This window comes from Dermacentor variabilis, unplaced genomic scaffold (assembly GCF_050947875.1).
Source record: "Dermacentor variabilis isolate Ectoservices unplaced genomic scaffold, ASM5094787v1 scaffold_12, whole genome shotgun sequence".
NCBI classification, from domain to species: Eukaryota; Metazoa; Arthropoda; class Arachnida; order Ixodida; family Ixodidae; genus Dermacentor; species Dermacentor variabilis.
In genome coordinates, this window is record NW_027460280.1 from 62,064,944 (window position 1) to 62,090,869 (window position 25,926).

Sequence of the window (25,926 nt, forward strand, 5' to 3'; positions counted from 1 at the left end):
TTATGTTGAAGTTTACTACTTCACCTTGACACATAATTCATCGTTTATATTTTATTTTATCATTCTTCACACACGCATAGACTTTGTATAAGAAACAGCTTGGCCGCAGACACAAAGGATATCACTTGTGCTAAGATTGCAATGGAACGCAGTTCGTTCAACTCAGAAGTCAGTGTAAGTCACAGTACAGGTGTCCTGTAACGAAGTGGGGGTGTATTGACAGCCTTTGTGGCCGCACAAAAGTTGCAGCAACTTGTCCTGGCAGTGCGACCACTCGCATGCTATTTGTTAACAAGTTACTCCTCTCTCCTACATTCTATTATCTGCGTTTTGCGTCTTCCCTCCCTTGTGGAGACGACTGAATGTGCATCTGTTCACGTGTGGGTTATTCACAAACTGTCTACAGTCTTTCTTTTTTTTTTTCGTAACGCCACTGTATGTACGCTCAACTTTGTAGTCCCGTTGGAGCACCACTGCATGTGCGCGCAAGTTTGTAGTAACGTTTTCTCTCTCTCTCTCTCTCTCTCTCTCTCTCTCTCTCTCTCACTTCCTTTTTTTTGAGGAGAAAAATGTATAAATTGAGCTCCAACCGCACTCTTGAAGAAGGCCGGCGTCTTCAATTAAGAACTACAAGTAATTTCCCCTATGCTGTCCTTAATTGGTACCATTGTTTGTTGACTTCTTGTGATGGGACTGATAAAAATCGGGCCCCTCGGTTTCCTTTCTCTCTCGTTCATATATATGCCTTGGCTTCTGCTGCACTTAAATGTATTTGGTTGTTACTCCACTATTCACAAATAAAAAGTATAAGTATTGCGTACTGGAATGGGGTAGTGTGTCTTCCGGTGGCGAAAGCGTGACTCTTTTTTTTTTTTTTGTAATGGCTACCTGGAGGGCTAGAGCACTCCCACAGAACACCTACGGATGGATGAATGTAGTGATTGGTGGATCTTTTGAGCGTCCCACTTGGAGCGGGGCGGTGGGTTGCTCCACCAAGCTCTTATTTTATTTCCTAATGTCCTACCTATGTTAAAAGAGAAAAAAAAAGCAACAACGATTAATTCCTATAACCAAAGTTTCTGAACCCCTATTGTGAACTTTGTTTTTGTACGCCTCCGTTTTTTGTCGTTTCCTTACTTTTCTTCCACCAATCTTCCAATCGCCTCAATTACTAATCTCTATTGCGGACATGTTTACTTGCCCCCTGCTCTCGCTGAACCCTAGGGCTTCAAGGAGGCCAGTGCTTCCTAAATTGACCGCTGGGCAAATATCTCCACATTCTAATTCAACATGCTCCATCGTTTCCCTAGCTTCACCGCAGCAAGCACATGCTTCTTCTTCTTTCTTATATGTCGCTTTATAAGTGCGTGTTCTAAGGCATCCTGATCTCGCTTAGAAAGTAATGAGCTTCCCTTTGAGTTATCATGAATTGTTTATTTCCTGATTCGTTTTTTGCTCTTACGAGGTTTTTGCTCTTAAGCGGAAGCTTTAGCTCGGGTGCTCCTATGTAAATGCATGTAAAAAGATCATTCGTTTTTCTCGGCAACCACTGGTGCAATTTTGACGAAATTTGTTGCATTTAAATCAAAAACGTAAAATCTAGTGACTGTTCATTTCGAATTTTCGATTTAGGTCATCAATTTTTATTAAAAATTAAAAATTTCCTGAAAAGGAAACTATCAAGTTTAAAACTCTAACTCAACAATGAGAAACGATGCCACAATTCTGTTAATTACATTTTATAGTACATCTAAAGCCTACAAAAGTGATATGTTACACATGAATTTGTAAAAATTTAGTAATATGGAAATGCAACTTTTGCAGAACCCTTGTGCACAACGTACAAATTCGCGTAAAATATTAAATGACATATTGAATTTGTCCGCTTTCGATGATCGAATGGGTTCCATTTACAGAACCGCTATATCTGTTCTTAATGCAGAGCTATTAATTTGTTAACTTCGTGCTTCTACCTTTTCGAACTTTCGAATTTTTGAAAATTTTGTTAACAAAATTCAGGCCCTAAATAAAGATTCCGCTTCCAACAGTCACTAGAATTTGACTTTCTCTCTCAAATGCAATGCATTTCATTAAAATCGGTCCAGGGGTTATCTCAGAAAAGCGTTTCTGCGTATTACATTTATTTGAATAGGCCGCGTCGGAGTGGGGCCCAAGCTAAAGGAAGCTTTAGCTCGAGTGCTCCTATCTAAATACATGTAAAAGGTGAATTCGTTTTTCTCGGCAACCACTGCACCAAATTTGACGAGGTTTGTTGCATTTAAAAGACAAACTTAAAATATAGTGACTGTTGGTTTCGAATTTTCGATTTAGATTGTCAATTTTTTATTAAAAATTGGCAAAAATCGGAAATTTTCAAAAAACGAAACTATGAAGTTTACAACTCTGTAACTTTACCACTAAATATGATAATGCAATTCTGTGAATTGCATCTAATAGTACATCTAAAGCGGACAAAATTGATATGTTACACATGAATATAAAAAAAATTTAATCATAGGGAAATACAACTTTTGCAAAACCGTTGTAACCAACGTAACAAATTCACGTAAGATGTAAAATGACATATTGAATTTGTCCGCTTTGAATGATCTAATGAATGCCGTTTACAGAACCGCGATATCAGTTCTTGATGCAGAGCTATGAATTTGTAAACTTCGTGATTCTATTTTTTTCAAACGGTCAAATATTTAAAACTTATTTTAAGAAAATTCAAGCCCTAAATCGAAATTCCACTTCCAACAGTCACTAGAATTTAACTTTCTTTTTCAAATGCGACAAATTTCATCAAAATCGGTCCAGTGGTTATCTCATGAAAACGTTTTTGCGTTTTACATGTATTTGAATAGGCCGCGTCGGAGTTGGGCCCGAGTTAAAGCTTCCTCTTAAGAGGAAGCTTTAAGAGAAGTCTTAAGAGGAAGCTTTAGCTCGGGGGCTCCTATCTAAATACATGTAAAAGGAGAATTCGTTTTTCTCAGCAACCACCGCACCAAATTTGACGAGGTTTGTTGCATTTACAAGAAAAACTCAAAATCTAGTGACTGTTGGTTTCGAATTTTTGAGTTAGATCGTGAATTTTTTATTAAAAATTCGCAAAAATCGAAAAATTTCAAAAAACGAAACTATCATGTTTACAACTATGTAACTCAGCAATGAAACATGATATCACAATTCTGTGAATTGCATCTAATAGTACATCTAAAGCGGACAAAATTGGTATGTTACACATGAATATAAAAAAATTTAATCATAGGGACATACAACGTTTGCAAAACCGTTGTAACCAACGTAACAAATTCACGTAAGATGTAAAATGACATACTGAATTTGTCCGCTTTCAATGATCTAATGGATGCCGTTTACAGAACCACGATATCAGTTCTTGATGCAGAGGTATGAATTTGTAAACTTCGTGCTTCTATTTTTTTCAAACGGTCAAATATTTGAAAATCGTGTTAAGAAAATTTAAGCCCTAAATCGAAATTCCGCTTCCAACAGTCACTAGAATTTAACTTTCTCTTTCAAATGCAACAAATTTCATCAATATCGGTGCAGGGGTTATGTCAGAAAAACGTTTTTGCGTTTTACATGTATTTGAATAGGCCGCGTCGGAGTTGGGCCCGAGCTAAAGCTTCCTCTTAAGAGAGAGAGAGAAAACTTTTATTTTCTAATCAACAAGATTCGAGTCCGGCGTCCTTTTAGTGGGGCTGGGCTCCCGCCGCGGACGCGGTTCCGAGACCTTGTCTCGAAGCGGCTTCCTCGGCTCGCTGGACGGTCCAGAGTTGTGCTGTCAAGTTCGAGCTGAGCAGTGCGGTCTTACAGCGCGAGCGGAGGCTGGCGGTGGAAGAGACGGAGGGGTCGGCGCTTCCCGACTTGTTTGTTAAGTCCCGACACTCCCATAGCATGTGATTAAGTGTGGCAACCTCGCCACATGATGTGCATCTGTTTGTAGTGTATATGTCTGGGTACAATGGCGTGCATGAGTATGGGGTTTCTGTAAGGATCCGTTTGTAATTGTCTGAAGTGTACTGCTTGTGTCCTGTCTAACCTAGCGTGAGGGAATGGGTATACGCGTCTTTTCAACTGGTAGTGTGTCGTGATGTCGTGGAACCTGGTCATACGATCCTCCCACGCCCAGACGTTTGCAGTACCCCGCGGGGGCTCATACTCCGATGATGCTCGGTGAGTTAGGCCTCGAGCAACGCGGTGAGCCGCTTCGTTGGGGGTGCTCAATCCAGCGTGTGCCGGGATCCATAGCAAATGCATTCGGTTATCGAAGTCGGCCTCTCCCTGGTGTATGGGATGTCGCTGAAGTATGTGATACGCCTCTTGCGAGATGCGCCCATTTGCAAAATTGCGAATTGCCGTTTGCGAATCACAGATCACGTATGTAGCTTTCGTTTGTGTGAGGGCCACGGCTGCTTCCTCTGCCGCTTCGGCATGCGCTGTGTTCACGGTGACGCTAGTGAGGTGGTTGCCTCAGTGGCTAGTAACTGCCGCCACGAAACCCTTCCTGTCTCAATAACGGGCTGCGTCGGTGAAGACCGCCTCCTTGTCGTTGGAGTAACTTTTGTTCATGTGTTGTGCCCTGGCTTTACGCCAGGGCTGGAATTTGGTTAAAACGATTTTCAAAAATTCGGAAGTTTGAAAACAATAGAAGCATGAAGTTTACAAATTAATAGCTCTGAATCAAGAATAGGTATCGCGGTTCTGTAAACGGCATCTATTAGATCATTGAAAGCGGACAAATTCGATATGTCATTTTATATCTTACGTGAATTTGTTACGTTGTGTACAAGGGTTCTGCAAAAGCTGTATTTCCATATTATTAATTTTTTGAGATTCATGTGTGACATATCAATTTTGTCCGCTATAAATGTACTATTATATGCATTCACAGAATTGTGATATCATTTTTCATTGCTGAGATACAGAGTCTTAAACTTAATAGTTTCGTTTTCAGAAAATTTTCAATTTTTTGACAATTTTTAATAAAAAATTGACGACCTACATCAAACATTCGAAACAAACAGTCACTAGATTTTAAGTTTTTCTTTTAAATGCATTAAACCTCGCACAATTTGGTGCAGTGCTCGCCGAGGAAAACGAATTCTCCTTTTGCGTGTATTTAGATAGGAGCACCCGAGCTAAACCTTCCTTAATCATGGCAGGTTTCTTTTCGATTGCCGCCACCCATGAGATTATCTCAACCTCTCTGACTTTCCGCTTGACGTTATTTGTTGCTGTGTTGCTCACCATACAGGCCGCATACTTGGTGGTAAGCTTCCTAGTTATTTTCCTCCAATGTGAATCAATGTTATTCCTGCTCATACTACTAACGTTATGTGTTATTAACTTATTATGTGTTAATAGAATGCTATTCTGTTCCTACTCCTGTCCACTGCAGCGTCATCTGTCGCTGCAGCCTGAAGTCATTGCTGGAAAGCGGAAAAAGAATGGTGCAACACAAGGCCTTTGGGATCAGCCATTAGGGTTGTCGCGGAGGTGATGCATGTCCATACGGAGCTCGCCCATTGCTTGCTGCTGTTTCTCCTGCCACGTTCGCACATTGTTTATGTGCACGGCAAGCGCTGGGTTTGTAAACGTCTCTCTCTCTCTCTCTCTCTCTCTCTCTCTCTCTCTCTCTCTCTCTCTCTCAATTTTTTTTTTTTGCATTGAGTTTTTTGCACAACGATTACAACAACTCCGTGCTTCTTTAGATCGAGCCCATTAAGAACATTGGCTGTTGTATTGCCCTTCGGCGCCCTTTTGTGGAGCAAAATGGCCAAACGATGGTGGCCGCATTCGTCACAGATTATTTTTTTTTTCTTCAGTGAAACCGCGCGACCACTTATCTGGGCGATACAACATGAAAGATATCCCGTGGAACCCATGTGAGAGCGGCGGAACTGAACATGCACCTGAGCCTGCATAAAGCGGAAGATCCCAGACTGAGATGAAGTGTTTCAGCCAACAGTCTGGGTACCCACAGTCCCTTCCCTCCTAATCCCCATCAGCGGCCTAGAGCCGTCCCCTTCCTTAAAATAAAGGCTTTATTCATTCATTATGCAATCAAAACGCTGAGCAGGCGATCAGGAACACTTCAGGAACTGGTGGTTGGAAAGGGGCAAGCTTAGACGGCGTTATTGATGTATCCTAACAGTTTGTACGATTTACTTCTCGCAAATTATTTTAACTTCCATTGGCTTTTGAGGGCGCTTTAGTTTATAAATGAGAATTTTGCAGAACATATTTAAATTTAGCGCGCCAGTCACGCCGGTCGATCGCAGCGCCTGTCGGGGGCCCGGGTGTCGTCGCCGAAGCGTCCCCGTTCTCCCATTGTTTTGCTATATGGACGACACACGGCCCTATTCCAGTATACCACAGTATAAGAATATATGCGAGGTCTATTCGATTCGCCTTCACCACCTGAACCAGTTCGGTTCTGCATTGAGCAATTGGTGCGAGGCAGCAGCGCAGCAGACGACGCATCACACGGGCGCATAAGCACGCCTGTTGTTTCATTACAACGTAGGGTGTGTTGTTGACACCTCAGAAACCGACCTGCGTTCCGGGACCTCTCTAGGCAGACAAAATATAAGGTCTGCACAGCGTCGACACTTCGGCATCCGTTTCAAGTGTCACGGTGTACCTGCATGACTGAAGTCGAGCTGCTCAACTTCTGAATTTCTCCTTCCCTGCCTTGAAATGGTTCACAGCGGGGTCACTTTAGAGAGACTGGCGATTCCTTTGCTGCGGCTCCCAAACTGCGCTCTCGCCTTCAAGACAAAGCACCCTAACGAACTTCATTCTCAGCTGGTGACAGCTCAGGCGCAGAAACGACGAAAAAGCATAATAAACTAGGAAGTACTCTGGCAACTGTTTGTTTCATGGCTATCGCTGCGAGCCCAGTGATGTGCGGCTGAAGCAAAGCAGCAGCAGACGACACGCAGCAGGGGACCGGCGCCTAAACCGGCGCCGCCGGCGGAGAGCCACGCTACGCATGGCATACTCACAGAGGATCTTTGTTTACGAAATTATATATTTTACGTGGACTAGATTACGTTACACCGAATAATTATCAGAGATTTTCGCCGTCTTCGTAAGCAGACTGCAAGCTAAATACAACGGCGTTACGCTGGCCAGTACGCTGGCGGCCTCTCTTGTCACGAGTTGAAACTTTGCATAAAAATAAGAAGAAGCGCGGCAGAGAAAATAAGATACGTAAACAAGCCCCCGGCAGGCAGTGCGTATTCGTAATCGTTGCAGCGTTTCCTGATAAAATAAAGTTAACTTGGAGGAAGAACACTGTCAACATGACCGATGTGATGACCGCACCAACGCCATTTATTCCTAACCCCTCTAGTAAGTCAAGCTGGGATGCAGGTTCTACCAGTTCCACGGACTGCAGCGGTCGCCTCGTGTTCCCCGATCTTGCCGGGACGCCCGCCATTGCGATGCTTCTCCAAAGCAAATGTTCCTTCGTCAGAGGTTCACAAGAACGGCGCAAGAACGGCGCTGAACGGACTAAGGAAGAGGCAGTCAAAGAGAATTTTGACTGCATTTGTGCGTTGCAGTTGCAACAGAACGGGTTAAGTATATCTAGCGCCGTTTTAAGGCTCCTGGAACACCACGAGGCACGTGTCTGTTTATATGCAGAAAAAAGGTTCCCGTGTGCAAACTTGATCACCGGCGTGTATTCTATTTACCGCGGCGCCCCCTTCGGTTCTGACCCTAGGCACGCTTCTCTGCGCCCCATTTCTGTGGAACGCACAGCAAACCTCGGTCGCCTCGAAGGGTGGGTTGTGGTCACGCTTCCCCGGCTTTACGCAAGTTCATCATTCGGAGCTGCCATGGAGCATTGGTGCGGTGAACCTAAGCTCGTAGAAACATCGCGGCCTTGCCTTGCATCGTCACACCGTCACCACTGCGCTGTCAACAAAGGAGCCGCGACCCCAAGCGCTCTGCCCCGGTTCCTTGTTCGGCAGTCGGACAGCATGCTCATGCTTGTGTTCCATACCGTAGCCACTAATCCCTCTACTGTGTCCGGATCGTTTTGCGCGTGTAAATCGGCGTTTCAAGTTGTATTTTCAGACTACCACTCGCCTGAAGAAGTGCATAGCGCGGCTATGGCAACTCCCTATGCAAGGGACTCCCTCGTTGACGCATACAAAGTAGTCAACCTCCAGAAGACATTATTCCTTTTCCTCTACAAAGCTGAGTCTGCATTTGGTACCTGGAAGACATTTTATGTGGGCACTGACTTCGGTCATCTTCAAGCACTGGAGTTGGAACCTTCGGAGTCTGTGCGAATGGCTTTGACGAAAAGGGTGGGTTTCTTTTATTTGGTTCGTTAGTTCCGGTTTTCGTTTCGTTTCTGTTAGTCGGCTATACAACCATTGTCTGATGCATATTAATGTGTCAAGCACCTTACGTAGATTTTTACTGATCTATATTTCATTGATGCTGCAACGTGGCTAGCGATTTCATAATCACATACTGCGTCTAAAGTGCGCCCAGCGTAAGATTTTGTTAAACCTGTAATATCCAGACTATGACGATGCCGCTCTAAAATCTTTAAAAGTTGTTCACTTTCCAACCTGTGGTTCTCGTAGAGTGAACGTTTAATAATTAAAAGAAACGGGTGTTCCGCAAAATGTAATAATTAGCACACACAGCACATGTTAGAGCTCTGTAAAGTAGTGTGGTTAAATATGAAAAATGCACAAAATGCGCTTTTTCTTTTTCTCGTTATGGCTTTATTACCATTCAAAGCTATCAAACCTCTAAAAGCTATCAACCTTTCTGAAACCTTTCTGAAAGCTATCAGTAACCTTTCTGTAAATGGCTACATATCCAGTTCTGCAAACTTGCAAGACTTAGTGCTTGCATTCCAGTGTCAAATTAAGTACAGAACATTTTTCGGTACGAATTCATCTTCTGTAATTATGCTATCTCATGGTATGTGAATGATGTTCTTGGTAATTATTTGTGCCGAGGTCTACTGGTATATGATTTGGTTAGATAAAACTTGATGTTTGCCACTTCATACAGAATGGTTAACTTGGCAGTTCAAAGAATAGTGGCGGCTTGTGGTGTGTCGGTGTAAATCGCATATAATTTATGATTTTCTTCAGTAACATGGCACTTTTGCTGTTTTGTTATTTGGCTGTTTAGTCTTTAGATGGAAGAGAGAGAATTTTTTAAAACAAATTTTATGTTTTCTGCAAGACTATTTTCAGTGCACATACGAAGTCTGGCACAAAGTGTTTTTATTAATTCGGATGCTAAAACTGGTGCATGGTGAGCACAGTCCTTGTTTTCGTTCCTTGAAATTTTTTTGAAAAATTGAGATAATTCGTTATTTGTTGTATGTTGACAAATTGAGGCCTTGTACCTTCATATACGGAGTCAGAAGCTATTAATAAATAAGAATACTGAATCACAAAGTGTTTGTGTCAGCTATTTCTTGGAAGCATGGATGTCATTAAGGTTGCATCTTTGATTGCCATATGTGAACTTAATTTTTCATTTAATTTGCTGGATTTCAAAGGTAGCAATTTTGCTCATGCCTTTTACTTCTATGAACTTTGATTCCTATGTCACTTGTTCACTAAGAGGCAAAGTGAAACCTTTGATTATTTTTCTTTTTTTTTTTCCCCTATCAAATAATTTTTGCTCCCTTCTGGTGTCCATCTTAGTACTTTGCGAAACATCAAGGAAGATACTGGTTGTTTGGCTGAATTTTGTGTCTTATGCAATGTGTCACAGAGAAATTGTATGTAGTTCAGACATAAATGATATAAGTAGTGACAGCAATGATGTTCAAAGCCTGTGGTGATCAAATTTTTCTGTAGACGTGGTGAAAATAAAGAAACGGGATACACGCAGAAGACGATTTGGTAACACATGCTACTGCATAGGGAATGCATTTTCTCTTAAGATGACTTTTGTAGATTGCAAACTTTTCTTATGGAAAAATGGTGGCTAACTAACGAAAATATTGCAGAATTACCCTGGCCCATGTGCCAAGTCCATTTTGTGTGCCACCTACCTCATCCCATTGGTATCCACTGTGAACTTGCCTTTGTTCCAGTTGGGACATATAAAAGTGGTTTAAATAAACCAGTGAAATGAGTTTAAAGTTTTTCATGATATATGTTTACTTACTCCTGTATTAAATGTGCCTTATGCTTGAATTAGTGAAAAGAATGCCTGACGTGAACATGCCGAAGGAAACACGAGTGCCTTGGGCATTTTCACGCCAGGTGTTATGTGGACCAAGTAAAGCATGGGCTTCAAGCTAAAGCACGTTTCTGAATTATGTGGTTTAGACTGCCTTAGTGATGTGACTGTACTTATGCTTTGGAAGTGGGCTGTATACATACTATGACTATGAAGTGCCGACATACATCGTTGTTTATCACAAATAACCACTGTACAAGTCTAGGAAGCCTGGCTACCGCTTCATTTATCAGTCTTGTACAGTCTGCTGTGATTGCATGAGCATTGCCAATGTCTTCATAAGTGTTGCAGTAGGTCTATACAGGAAGCTGTATGTGAACAGTGTATGTGCTGTTTCCAGTCATGGTTTCAGCTCCCCCTTCATGTCTGCAGCTATTATTACTGCCCTCTCTTGGCTCTTTCCACCATTTTCAGCAGTTCCTGCATGAAAAGGGAACATTTAAAAAGTTTACCTTTAAGACAAGATTTTTTGAGTGGCAAATAGGAGCATGAATATGCTATCCAGATGCATACACATCCCTGTTTAAGTTTACGTCATTCTCATGTCAATACTTAAATGGTTCGTACCAAAATTTTTCTTCATTGTCTGACTACTACTTCACCATTTCCAATACAGCTGTCTAGGCAGGCTCAATTCTCAAAGTGCAACTCCGTTGAATTGCCAGAGAAAAACAAGGTGGAAGACAAGAGCAACTTGGTGTCAAAGGCACTGCCTGTCTGTAAGTGCGCTGTTTTATAATATTAATTCAAGCAAATCTTATTCTTATGTGCTGTACTGACTTTTGTTGTTTAGCAGAGGCAGTTTTTTTTACATACAGTTACCAACGCTGTTTCTGCATTAACGCATGAATGTATCACTTTTCAGCCCGCCAGCAACGATCCCTCTCTGAGTCTTCTGCATATCAGGTGTGTATTGTTGGCCATTTTCTTGTGTGACTGCTGTACCGTATCATGCCGAGAAGCTAAAATAATAATAATAATCAAATTATAGAGTTTAATACCCCGAAACTGCACAGCAAGTTGTGAGGGATGCCATAGTGGCAGGCCGTGGATTAAATTTGACCACCATGTTTCTGCATTCCACCCCCATTTAAGCTCGCCAGCAATGGCCAGGGATTCGAACTTGCAACTTGCGCTCAGCAGCAGAGCACCATAGCCAGTGAGCCACTGCTGCATATCACAACATATCAACAAAAGGAAGCAATGGAGTAAAAACCCTGTCAACCCTCGAAAAGAAATGGCTATTTTATTTACTACAACATCCATCTGTGCTGTGCACCCATTTCAAGCAACTAAGGGAAATAAAACTAGGTCTTGCAGAAAGCAGGGCAAGTATTGCAACAAATGTCAGACATCCTCACTGCCTTTATTGTAATTAAGTCGGGCCTTAATTGTGCGCTCTCTTTTCTATTTGAAATATTACCTTTAAGTGAGCACTTGGTTGTCGCAGTAAGGATGAGGCCCCATGCCTTGGATATCTTTGCAACTAATATAGGTCATTCTTCAGCTCCAAGTTCTAGTCGGACCCTCCTTGCCATTAGCACTGGTTTTCACAAGAAATTTGTATGTGTGCGTCGTATTTGTGGAGGGGCTTATGTATTGTGCACCTCAAACCTTGCAGGATCATGGAAGATGCTAAATGAAGGCTTGTTTATGCATCGACTTTTGCTTTGCGAGTGAATTTAAATTTTGCTAAATTTTACAAGTTGGCAGCCATGCAAGGCTTTGTTACAACTGGAAAGTCTCATCCATATACAACTTATTGACTAGTTTCTGAGCTAGTTGGTTTGGGGTCATCATGAATGTCTTTCAACGCAAAAAGACAAGGGACTAGACAAGGCGATACACATGGGCACTGAACTCTCAACTAGATTTTATTTTTGCAAGGACACTATATATATATATATATATATATATATATATATATATATATATATAGTACATTGGGTTACTGATGCGTGCTACTCATTCAGTGTGTGTGCATGTATGTTTGCGAAAATAAGATGTTGAAAGTTTGGCACCCCTGTGTGTAACTTTCTAGGCCTTCATCTTTTCTTGCTGAAAAACACTCGCCATAGCCATATACTACATCATTACATCAGACGCACAGTTCTCGGGGATGAAGGTAAATTGTGTGTATGAAGGTGCTACTAGTCTTCTTGCTAAAAGGGAATGTTCTTGCTCAGTAAGCTGGTTTATCTGAAAATTAGCTTCACACCACACCGGCCCCTCAGAACAAGGCTGTCTCTCTGTTCCCTCATCCTGAGGGACTACCCCTTTGCAACAGTTGGGGAAATGAAATTTTTGGGAAGTATTGAGTTTAGCAAAGCTTGAGAGCGGGCTAGTTGGTAATCCTCAAGTGGAGTTGAAGCATGAAATTGACACAGGGGACAAGAAACCAAACACAGCACTTGTTTGTGTCTGGTTCCCTGACCCCTGTGTCAATTTTGTGCTTCAGCTCTACTCATGATGCATAGAGGCCCAATAACATTCCAGATGCATTTTGTTAAAACAAAATGTAGGAATTAATCTGTGGGCGAGAGTTATTTATTGGAAGAAAGATTTGCAGAATAGCCAATTTCGACTTTTTTTCCATATTGTCACTTGGTGAAACCACGTGTGTGGTGATGAATGGTGGCATCAAAGCAGATACACTTACATTCTAGTAAATAACTCTTAATACTACCAAAAGAAAAATTTATGATCATCTTGTTTTGGTAGAGACCATGTCTCGCACATAATGTTTTGAATTTAGCATTCCTGAAAAGGAAAGCTTAGCTAGGTTGGAATGAAGTTAATGGAATGCTTTGTCATGCCTGATCTGAATTCGTCACCACAGAAACCTTCATAAGGAGCCTTTTTTTTTTTTTTACCTTGCCAAACTGTTCACAATCAGGGTGTTTCAGCTAAGTTGGCCCAAACTTTAAAGATATCTTTGTGGGTTACAAGAATGCAAATAACCTAGTATTGTTAGCTGCCCTTTTGAACAACTCAAAATATTTTTTACTATTAGCTTAGGTAATTAATTAACAATAATTATTTAGGCAACTTCTAAAATAATTTAAATGTGAAACCTGCAATGTAGAAATTTAAGAGCCTATTGTGAAATGTCCAAATAATCTTCTCACGTAATGATAGCTGCTGTGGTTTTAATTTTCTGCACTGTAAAGAAAGTGCACAATATTTGAAAAAGTACCTTGTGAATATATGTCTACACACATCGACATTAGTGCCCACAGACATGCCACGCATGAATGATCAATGCTGCATGCAGACCGAAGGCGTGAGCAAGCTCTGAGCAAACAGATGGATAGAAGCAATGATCTTGGCTTCCAGTCTTGTCGAGATATCTTGTAGGTTGAAGCAATGAAATATGTGATAAATAGCGCATGACCATTCTTGAAGCTCTAGCAGTGTTTTTGCTGTTTGCATCATAAAGGGCATGGAGGTTTTGGCAGCAGATGACGAAGTGTCGGATATGGTGGGTATAATTTTTCCTTGCAGCCTGTTCATGCCTTACGTCTGCATGCAGCGCCAATCTTTCAGTGGTAGAATGCTTGAGGGCACTAAAGTCACTGCCCGTAAGTGCATAGTCACGTGGTATTTTTTCAAATATTGTGTGCTTTCTTTGTAGCCCGGAAAAATTAAAACCATAGCAGCTATCAGCACGAAAAGAAGTTATTCAGATGTTTCTCAATAGGCTCTACAACTTGTACATTGAAGATTTTGTGTTTCAAATGTAAATCAAAGCTTTAAAGTGGGTAATTATTAACTGTTAATTACTTAAGATAGTAAAAAACAATTTTATTTGGTCAGGAGGACAGCGAACAATACTAAGCTGGTTGCAGAAAAGCTCCTAAGATGTTTGTGGGCAATCTGTCGCACCCCGGCCGTGACAGTGCAACACCTTGGTGGTGCTACGGGACCAGCACCGACACCTTTGCTAACTGCTATGGGGCTTGTTTGAGGGCACTGCATTTTGACTCAGGCAGGCGGTTAGTCACGTGATATTTTTCATTTTTCACAGGCTTTCTTTCTCAGCCGGATGAAATAAAATGACAAAAAGCACCTGGCTGAGAACGCGCGAGCTTTAACCTTCAATTTCCTACAAATTCTTCATTGACAGCACACTATTCAGAGCAGTAATGAAAAAAATTAGCTAATTGCAACAATTATTATTAAACTGAATGGCAGTAACAAAAAAGTGTACTAGTGGCTACTCTACTAGACTGTGAGCTATATGCACTTGGTTATCTTCATGTAGATTGGCTGGTCTTCTTGAAAAATGCGAAGAATGATAGCTGGGACACCCTCTGTATGCAAATGTCTTTTGTCCCTTCTAGTAGACTTATTTCGACAAAGGATTCAGCGAGAAACAAACCTGGTATTGCTTCATGTCAAAGCAAAGCTATTCTATTATATTGTTTCATGTCATTCGAGTGTTTGTGTAAACAATGTAAAGCATACCGTTAATTGGAAGAAAAGTTGACAGCAAACAGGTTTGCAAAGACATTGCAAATGTCTTTTGTCCCCTCTAGTAGACCTCGACAAAGGATTAAGCAAGAAACAAACCTGGTATTGCTTCATGTCAAAGCAAAGCTATTCTATTATATTGTTTCATGTCATTCGAGTGTTTGTGTAAACAATGTAAAGCATACCGTTAATTGGAAGAAAAGTTGACAGCAAACAGGTTCTCTTATGATAGTCAAGCCAAGCGTATGTGATGTGATATAAATATGTTCTACAAAGGAGTGGATGCTGCCAAGACACTAGTGGAAAATATTTAGTGGCTAAGTGTTCAGGAATTGTGAATGTGCACAGTCATTAACGGCCGAAGCCAAAGTTGTCTTGTGTTCTAGGCACACACGCACATTTGACTGCCTTACTCCAAAAATGCAGTCTAACAGGCATTTTCCTCACATTTTCTAAGTTCGAGAAAGCCAAGCAATCTTGTTTTGTCTGTTGTGGCATACTAGATACCTTACTCTTAATGATCATGTGCTTGTGCGTGTATGTTGAAACGTCTGATGGACAGTGTGGTCTACTGTCAAAGGGAAAACTGCCAGTGCTAGCTGAAGCTGTGTCAGTGTACTGTACAGGTGTGTAGAAAGGTGCCATTGTAACAAACCACATGTGATCTCCTGCAGGGCTGGGTGATTCTACAATTGAGAGATGTGAAGGAAACGTGCATGCTCTGCCCTCGTGGGTTAGCAGTGCACATTGTACACTGTACACATTGCAGAAAATTCTGAGTTTTGATTCGAGGAGCAAAAAAGGCCATTTAATGTCCTTGTCAGTTGTGGGCCACTACTCAACATGTGCTGCACAATATATACGGGGTGACAATTTTTAGCTGTCGTGAAATTTTTGAACATCGCCTGTTGCAGATAACATAATTCTAGTCTTTGAGTAGGATTATTCAGAGTGGCAGACATTACCTAAAAGAAATCGAAACACACATTTAACTAATGAACAAAAATTCACTACTTAACTTCTGAATTAATTACTTTATGGCACATACTGAAATTGGGCTGGTTGGTGAAACATTATGTAAACAAGGAAAACAAGCCTTTTTTTAGTGTGCAATTCGTAGGACGAAAGAAGGTGACAGGACAGAACATGCGCTTTGTCCTGTCGCCTTCATCCTTCGTTCCTACGAATTGTGCACGAAAAAAAGGTTTTTCCTTGTCTAAACAATCACGAATTGTAATTGGCAAGTTCACAAGGTGTATTCAATTGGAATAAATTTCCAGAATGACACCAGCTTGGAGATACATGCCATTAAACTCTCCTTAAAATGCACTGTTGTTCCACTTACTTTCTCAACACTCTTATGCATTGAAGTACAAAAATAACTGAACGCCCGTGTATTTTGTCCTACAATTTGGAAAATAATAGCTTGAAACTTGTGGATAACGCCTTGCAAACTCGCCGGCTACGATTTGTAAACTGCAATATGTGCTGTCAAGTAATTAAGAAGTTAATTAGTAAAACTTTTTAATTAGTTGAATATGTGTTTCAATTTCTCATGCTAGTAATGTCCGCCTCTTCAAATAATCCAGCTCAAAGACAAGAATTATGCTATCTGCCACAAGTGATGTTTTTAAAATTCTGTAAAACTTGAAACTGATCTCCCCATATAAAACACTTTTTCAACACATCAATGATGTGTGTTATCACTGTGAAAGGTGAACTTTATTTGTAAATAACAAATAGCAGTGCTCATAGTGAAGGGATGTAGTAACTGCCACAAAGCAATTTATGGTGTGGTTTACGCCATTTCTTTAATAAAATAGTCAGAACATTTGACCTTCTGCATCCATCTGTAGCTTGTGATTGCACTCACATTCTCTACATGTCCCAGATGCACTTGACCAATGTGGCCTTGGGCCCGCATGTCATGACTTGTATAATGTATTTATTTGTAGGCAGGAATGGTGTGCTGTATTTTCTCTTGTGGCTAATTAAGATCTCTTGCATTTCTAGATACCTCAGAGTTCTCGTCGAGGCATTCTCAAGAATGGCACTGACTGGAGACGTACCACCTCTGAGTCAAGCGATGAATTTCTCTCATCCTTGTCCCTCGATTCAGACACTTCACTTCCAGCCAGCTCCCTTGAAAGTGTCCAGCCCAAAAAGACAGTTAGCTTCAATGACCACATCAGCCATATTGTGTACAGGTATATCTCTATCCTTTCTTCATATAAGGGGTACACTAAAAAGAAATACGAGTTGTAGTTGTAAATTACACTTCTGTAATGCTGAAAAGGGCACTCGTATTTTTGAGAGGAGGCATGGTAAGCCTGGAAAGATGGAGAAGTGAGACATGGGCGATGCTGTTTTTGAGGTTTTCACACCAGCTTGCCATGTTGCCATGGATTTTGATGACTTCTGCTCAGGCCTATATGAAGAAATAATTTGAAACCTTTGGCATCATACTGACTTACTGTTACTGGGATTTCAACGCAAACTTCTTAGAAATGGACTTTTGGTCTTGTGGTGAGTTAAGGTTCGGGAGTGACTTTTTGTAACCAAGTGTTGTCTCGGTTCCACAGTGAAACTATTGACATAGAAAAATATGACCACTTGCACTCACGGGAAACTTACTCAAACATTCACAAAACCAAGAAAAGGATGCAGATAGCATGGTGGGTTGCCATAAAGTTATTCAATCCAATCCAGTTCTCCACGTATAAATTTTCATGCCACTCTAACTACACGAAAAGAGTTGTAAAATAGTCACCGAATCCTAGTCAATGATGGCAGCGATCTGTATGGTTCGAAACTGGTTCAGTGACTTGGTCGACGAACTAATAGAACTCAAGTTGCTGCATCGCATCACCAGCAGGCTGTAGATGCTTGGGGAATAGCTGGCCATTGCGCTGCCATTGATAATGCTTGCTGCTGGGAGTCGCCAGGCCATTGCGGTAGTCTTGAGGCAGCTGAGTGAAGGCCTTACGCACCAAGGTCCCGATGCACCCTTCTAGCACACTCCTTCGCACCTCTACTTCCATGCTCTCAAGCTGCCGTCATGGGGTGCCATTGTCAAGAGACACTGGGTCATCGAGGAAGCTTCCATGCAGCTGTCTTGCACAGTAGGGTCCCTCTGACCCTACAAGTCACCTTTGCAACTAAAGCCATCTTCCACTGATTCTGTCATCTCTTCTTCCTTGGAACCTCAGCATGGTCTTGCCTGATTGGCTCTTCATTTGGTTTTTTTGTTGACGCGGAAATCTCACGCACATTCTTGGCATCGTTGTATTTATCCTAACACCAATCATGTGCAGATGCTAAATTCAGGTGCACATTACAGGCCTTCGTTTTCTCTTCTAGTGAGGAACCTCTTACTGCACTGTACACAGCTTTCTTCTGTTCAGTGTCATTGGATTATGTTCTTGGCATTGTCTACTGACATTAGCAGCAGAACTTGTAAGGCACTATACACAGATCACAGTTTTTTAACACATTCGTGTGTAAGATAGCAAGGTGGGTGAGTTGGTTAGGTTAGGATAATCGTACAATTTATAACAGCACAAAAGCAACACAGACAAAGGGAAGGAAAACACTACAACACGGGGCTTACTTACAACTGATATTTTGTTCAGGAAGTTCACACACATATATAGGAACTGAAGTCCAAAAATCCAGACATGTGCAGGACAAATGTTACGCTTAATTGATGGATGCTAGATTTCTGAGCACTGTCATTGCCTGTATGTGAAGGTATGCTTTCCAGGATTACGTACACCCATAAGAAACTTGAGTGTATTCAAACTGAGCGAAGCAAAAAAAAAAAAGATGTGCAGTGAGTGATTGTGTACATACACAAAACGGCACTTCGCTTACAGAATGTTGGTTCCAGGTACACCGTAGATCTGTTTTCTGCAAGAAATAAGGTAATAAGGTAGGACACGTCTGCCTTAAAGTTGCCAATGCTAACGGATAAACAGGCAAAGGGCAGATGTACCGTGAACCATGTTAACAAATACAGTAGAACCTCGTTCATACATTTTGGAAAAAAAATGCGAGAGAAAGCGTACTAGGAAGGGATACTCTACAATGGATGATAGCCGTGTCATCAATAAGGTAATCGAGAAATCCACAGAGTACATTCAGCCTCTCTATATAGACCGTTTTTTCGTAGGCGCCGGCTTATTGTTAATGCAGTGGCGCCATCTATGAGCAGCGCCATACTGACTTGGGTGAAAGCAGTCTTTTGCATGGCAGGTATATGCTCTGCGGTAGGTTCTGGTGTTTGTTTTCGTGGTCGTGCGGTCTGTTTAGCATGACGTACGTCTTCTACGTGGTAAACGGTTCTTTGAGACGTGCTGAAGTGGTTTAAGGCGTCATGGCCGGAATTTCTGGTGGCGTGTAGGTGGACTGAACACGCAGCGCAGTGTGTGCGCGAATATTTGAGCCAACAATCAGCCTCGGAGACCAATTGTGTATTTCCGAAAGTTCCAATCACTAATGTGACCTTATTGCAGTATTATCCTCTATTTCTAAGTTGCGGTTTATATACATAGGAGCCATGAAACATACGCGACGATCGTAACAGTGTCGGTACCGTTCTGCTACGATAGGAGCTGTGCTGTTATACTTTGACAAGCGTTCAAACTGTTCGCTGCAGGTTACATTGCGTGACTACTTGGTTGGATGGATGAGGTTTCCACCCATGAATAAAATAGTTTTGGCCAGCAACATCAGCATACCTTACAGTCTGAATTAAGCTTGTCCAGCAAAGCGACTGTTTACGAACTGCGCGAGCGTCCTAAGCACTAGTGGGTGCTGGATTACAGATATCTTTGTTTTATATAGCGCATGGTCCAAGCGTACAGCATCAGCGGTTACATATTTATAAACGTAGTGCTGCGTTAGCCCGTTTTCTGTTGCTATTTAAAGAAAGAGGATGATAACAGATTTTTTTTTTTCAGTTGTGTTCGTTCAGTTCTCTACGACGCACTCACAAGTATTACGGAAATTTTGCGCTCAAAAATAGCCATTGCATTCTTTTTATGCGAACCCTCTCATATATTATGGCTGTATACAGGCCAAAAAGGCAATGCCGAAGCACACAGCTTATATATGTATCGTGCTGGCTCACCAACCGCAGTGATTGCTGTGTTGAGCAGCGCCATGGGCCTCATGCAGCAAGGCTAGCGTAGACATATGGTAATTTCAAGCATACTAGACTTGAAATGCGTGAAAACGATGCCAGTGTATCACAAATATTTGATAGCGCCTGCTGCTCAGATGTTTCGTGGTTACCTTAGGTTGGCCGTGCACGAGCATGCGCTCTTATGTTTTGTGTTTTACTCCCTACGCCAATCGATCAGACAGTGAGCTGATTTACCATTTAATGCTGGTAATACAGAGACGCCGGTTTTCTTTGTTGAATTAAAATCGATATAAGCAAAATAGTAAACAACACATACACGCATCGCGACTGATAATGCGCGTACACGGCGGCTGATTATGCGCGTCACATTTTTGCGCCCCCCAAGACATATTTCTGCCTACAGTAGTTACCGATGCACCGAAAGGCTTCCCTGATGACCTTATATGAACGAACATGGCGTAAATTTCACGAAGTAAGATCTAAAACATCTCAAAATCGTTCCGCAACACGCGACAGCAATACTTTCAAGCAGTGCCGCGCCGGATCGCCCAAGCCAGAGAGGAGGAAAGGCTCTTCGCGTGCCCTATCCTCCTCGCCCGATGAAACTGTCTATAGCTTTCATAGATTCTGAAAAGGCATTTGATTAAGTAGAGATCCCAGCAGTCATAGAGGCATTGTGTAATCAAGGAGTACAGGAGGCTTATGTAAATACCTTGGAAAATATCTACAGAGATTCCACAGCTACCTTCATTCTCCACAAGAAAAGTAGGAAGATACCTATAGAAAAAGGAGTCACACAAGGAGACGCAATCTCTTAGTGCTATTCACTGCGTGCATTCAAGTCAAACTGGGAAGGCTTAGGAGGGAGGATCGATAGCAAATATCTCGGCAACCTTCGGTTTGCGGATGACATTGTCCTGTTCAGCAACGCTGGGGACGAGTTACAAGAAATGATTGACGACCTTAAGAGGAAGCTTTAGCTCGGGCCCAACTCCGACGCGGCCTATTCAAATACATGTAAAACGCAAAAACGCTTTTCTGTGATAGCCCCTGCACAGATTCTAATGAAATTTGTTGCATTTGAGAGTGAAAGCTAAATTCTAGTGACTGTTGGAAATGAAATTTCGATTTAGGGCCTGAATTTTGTTAAAAGAATTTCTAAAACTTTAAAAATTCGAAAGAGATAGAAGGGAGAAGCTCCAATTCAAGAGCAGATATCACGGGTCTATAAACAGCATCCATTAGACTATTCAAAGCGGACAAATTGGATATGTCAATTTATATCTTAAGTGAATTTGTTACGTTGTGTAGAAGGGTTCTGCAAAAGCTATATTTCCATATTACTAAATTCTTTAAGATTTATGTGTAACATATCAATTTTGTCCGCTTTAGATGTACCATTAGATGCAGTTCACAGAATTGCGATTCATTTTTCATTGATGAGTTGTAGAGTTGTGAACTTCATAGTTTCGTTTACTGAAAATTTTCAATTTTTGCAATTTCTTTACCAAATATTGTCGACCTAAATCTAGTATTCGAAACCAACAGCCACTAGATTTTAAGTTTTTCTTTTGTGGGCTACAAACCTAGTCAAATTTGGCGCAGTGGTTGCCGAGAAAAACGAATTCTCCTTTGACATGTATTTAGATAGGAGCAACCGAGCTAAAATTTAAGTTATGCAGCTTTACATGCCAAAACCACTTTCTGATTATGAGGCACGCCGTAGTGGACTCCAGAAATTTCGACCACCTGGGATTCTTTAACGTGCACCTAAATCTAAGTGCACATTGTGTTTTCGCATTTCGCCCCCATCGAGATGCGGCCGCCAAGGCCGGAATTTGATCCCGCAACCTCGTGCTCAGCAGCCCAACACCATATCCACTGAGCAACCACAGCGGGTCCAACCGAGCTAAAGCTTCTTCTTAACAGAGAGAGTGGAAGAGTGGGGTTGAAGATTAACATGCAGAAGACAAAGATAATGATCAATAGCCAGGCAAGGGAACAAGAGTTCAGGATCGTCACTCAGCCTCTAGAGTCTGTGAAGGAGTACATTTACCTAGATCAATTACTCACGGGGGACCCTGATCATGAGAAGAAAATTTACCGAAGAATAAAAATGGGTTGGAGCACATATGGCAGACATTGTCAGATCCTGACTGGAAGCTTACCATTATCATTGTAAAGAAAGGTGCACAATCAGTGAATTTTACCGGTGCTAACATATGGGGCAGAAACTTGGAGACTGACAAAGGAACTCGAGAACAAGTTAAGGTCCGCGCAAAGAGCGATGGAACGAAGAATGTTATGCATAATGTTGAGAGACGGAAAGAGAGCACTGTGGATCAGAGAGCAAACAGGGATAGCCGATATTCTAATTGAGATTAAGAGAAAGAAATGTAGCTGGGCAGGTCATGTAATGCGTAGGTTAGATAAGCGGTGGACCATAAGGGTTACAGAATGGGTGCCAAGAGAAAGGAAGCGAGTCGAGGACGGCAGGAGACTAGGTGGGATGATAAAATTAAGAAATTAGCGGGCACTAGTTAGAATCAGTTGGCGCAGGACAGGATTAATTGGAGATCGCAGGGAGAGGCCTTCGTCCTGCAGTGGACGTCATCATCATCAGCCTGGTTGCGCCCACTGCAGGGCAAAGGCCTCTCCCATGCTTCTCCAAAAACCCCGGTCATGTACTAATTGTGGCCATGCCATCCCTGCAAACTTCTTAATCTCATCCGCCCACCTAACTTTCTGCCGCCCCCTGCTACGCTTCCCTTCCCTTGGGATCCAGTCCGTAACCCTTAATGACCATCGGTTATCTTCCCTCCTCATTACATGTCCTGCCCATGCCCATTTCTTTTTCTTGATTTCAACTAAGATGTCATTAACTCGCGTTTGTTCCCTCACCCAATCTGCTCTTTTCTTATCCCTTAACGTTACACCTATCATTCTTCTTTCCATAGCTCGTTCTGTCGTCCTCAATTTGAGTAGAACCCTTTTCGTAAGCCTCCAGGTTTCTGCCCCGTAGGTGAGTACTGGTAAGACACAGCTAATATATACTTTTCTCTTGAGGGATACTGGCAACCTGCTGTTCATGATTTGGGAATGCCTGCCAAACGCACCCCAGCCCATTCTTATTCTTCTGATTATTTCCGTCTCATGATCCGGATCCGCCGTCACAACCTGCCCTAAGTAGATGTATTCCCTTACGACTTCCAGTGCCTCGCTGCCTATTGTAAATTGCTGTTCTCTACCGAGACTGTTAAGCATTACTTTAGTTTTCTGCAGATTAATTTTTAGACCCACTCTTCTGCTTTGCCTCTCCAGGTCAGTGAGCATGCATTGCAATTGGTCCCCTGAGTTACTAAGCAAGGCAATATCATCAGCGAATCGCAAGTTGCTAAGGTATTCTCCATTAACTTTTATCCCTAATTCTTCCCAATCCAGGTCTCTGAATACCTCCTGTAAACACGCTGTGAAAAGCATTGGAGATATCGTATCTCCCTGCCTGACGCCTTTCTTTATTGGGATTTCGTTGCTTGCTTTATGGAGGACTACGGTGGCTGTGGAGCCGCTATAGATATCTTCCAGTATTTTTACATATGGCTCATCTACACCCTGATTCCGTAATGCCTCCATGACTGCTGAGGTTTCGACTGAATCAAACGCATTCTCGTAATCAATGAAAGCTATATATAAGGGTTGGTTATATTCTGCACATTTCTCTATCACTTGATTGATAGTGTGAATATGGTCTATTGTTGAGTAGCCTTTACGGAATCCTGCCTGGTCCTTTGGTTGACAGAAGTCTAAGGTGTTCCTGATTCTATTTGCAATTACCTTAGTAAATACTTTGTAGGCAACGGACAGTAAGCTGATCGGTCTATAATTTTTCAAGTCTTTGGCGTCCCCTTTCTTATGGATTAGGATTATGTTAGCGTTCTTCCAAGATTCCGGTATGCTCGAGGTCATGAGGCATTGCGTATACAGGGTGGCCAGTTTCTCTAGAACAATCTGTCCACCATCCTTCAACAAATCTGCTGTTACCTGATCCTCCCCAGCTGCCTTCCCCCTTTGCATATCTCCTAAGGCTTTCTTTACTTCTTCCGGCGTTACCTTCGGGATTTCGAATTCCTCTAGACTATTTTCTCTTCCATTATCGTCGTGGGTGCCACTGGTACTGTATAAATCTCTATAGAACTCCTCAGCCACTTGAACTATCTCATCCATATTAGTAATGATATTGCCGGCTTTGTCTCTTAACGCATACATCTGATTCTTGCCAATTCCTAGTTTCTTCTTCACTGTTTTTAGGCTTCCTCCGTTCCTGAGAGCATGTTCAATTCTATCCATATTATACTTCCTTATGTCAGCTGTCTTACGCTTGTTGATTAACTTCGAAAGTTCTGCCAGTTCTATTCTAGCTGTAGGGTTAGATGCTTTCATACATTGGCGTTTCTTGATCGGATCTTTCGTCTCCTGCGATAGTTTGCTGGTATCCTGCCTAATGGAGTTACCACCGACTTCCATTGCACACTCCTTAATGATGCCCACAAGATTGTCATTCATTGCTTCAACACTAAGGTCCTCTTCCTGAGTTAAAGCTGAATACCTGTTCTGTAGCTTGATCTGGAATTCCTCTATTTTCCCTCTTACCGCTAACTCATTGATCGGCTTCTTATGTACCAGTTTCTTCCGTTCCCTCCTCAGGTCTAGGCTAATTCTAGTTTTTACCATCCTGTGGTCACTGCAGCGCACCTTGCCGAGCACGTCCACATCTTGTATGATGCCAGGGTTAGCGCAGAGTATGAAGTCTATTTCATTTCTAGTCTCGCCGTTCGGGCTCCTCCACGTCCACTTTCGGCTATCCCGCTTGCGGAAGAAGGTATTCATTATCCTCATATTATTCTGTTCCGCAAACTCTACTAATAACTCTCCTCTGCTATTCCTAGTGCCTATGCCATATTCCCCCACTGCCTTGTCTCCAGCCTGCTTCTTGCCTACCTTGGCATTAAAGTCGCCCATAAGTATAGTGTATTTAGTTTTCACTCTAACCATCGCCGATTCCACGTCTTCATAGAAGCTTTCGACTTCCTGGTCATCATGATTGGATGTAGGGGCGTAGACCTGTACAATCTTCATTTTGTACCTCTTATTAAGTTTCACAACAAGGCCTGCCACCCTCTCGTTAATGCTATAGAATTCCTGTATGTTACCAGCTATATTCTTATTAACCAGGAATCCGACTCCTAGTTCTCTTCTCTCCCCTAAGCCCCGGTAGCACAGGACGTGCCCGCTATTTAGCACTGTACATGCTTCTTTTGGCCTCCTAACTTCACTGAGCCCTATTATATCCCATTTACTGCCCTCTAATTCCTCCAATAGCACTGCTAGACTCGCCTCACTAGATAACATTCTAGCGTTAAACGTTGCCAGGGTCATATTCCTGTGGCGGCCTGTCCGGAGCCAGTGATTCTTAGCACCGTCTGCTGCGTCGCAGGTCTGACCGCCGCCGTGGTCAGTTGCTTTGCAGCTGCTGGGGACTGAGGGCCGGGGTTTGGTTGTTGTGTTCATGGGAGGTTGTGGCCAAGTACTGCACCAGGGTGGCCAATCCTGCTCTGGTGAGGGAGTGCGTTACCGGTTCTGGCCACCGGGATCAGGCCACACTCTAGGCCTGTTTGTGCAATTTTATCAACACGTGGATTTTTTTTTTTTAATCCGGTGGAAAATTGCCGGCACCGGTATTCGAACCACGGACCTCTTGCACGCGAGGCGGGTGTTCTACCTCTACGCCACCGCTGCACCCCAGTGGCGCAGTGGACGTAAAATAGGCTTATGATGATGATGATGATGATGATGAGCCGAGAAAACGTACGATCCGAAGTAACTAAGGAAATCGGACAGACTAACTGGAGTTGACATCGGCATAATGCGAAGTGTTGCACGAGTCTTTGTGGACGAGACATGTACAGTCTCGTCCACTCTTAGGGTGAACACGGCTCACCGTGGCCGCGCTCCGCGGGGCGCCAGTGCGTCCGGCGCACTTGGTC

The 25,926-nt window shown here is 42.4% G+C and overlaps 1 protein-coding gene across 1 annotated transcript in view; it reads left to right on the forward strand.

The window, feature by feature from the left end:
* Positions 1-7,219: 7,219 nt before the first annotated feature.
* The window catches only part of LOC142566063 (uncharacterized), a 38,613-nt gene continuing 19,906 nt past the window's right edge, over positions 7,220-25,926 (forward strand). The window contains exons 1-4 of the mRNA XM_075676798.1: positions 7,220-8,348; positions 10,880-10,982; positions 11,129-11,169; positions 16,750-16,943. Of these exons, the coding sequence (XP_075532913.1) occupies positions 7,335-8,348; positions 10,880-10,982; positions 11,129-11,169; positions 16,750-16,943 (1,352 nt within the window). The 5' untranslated portion in view covers positions 7,220-7,334. The remainder of the gene's footprint in view (positions 8,349-10,879; positions 10,983-11,128; positions 11,170-16,749; positions 16,944-25,926) is intronic.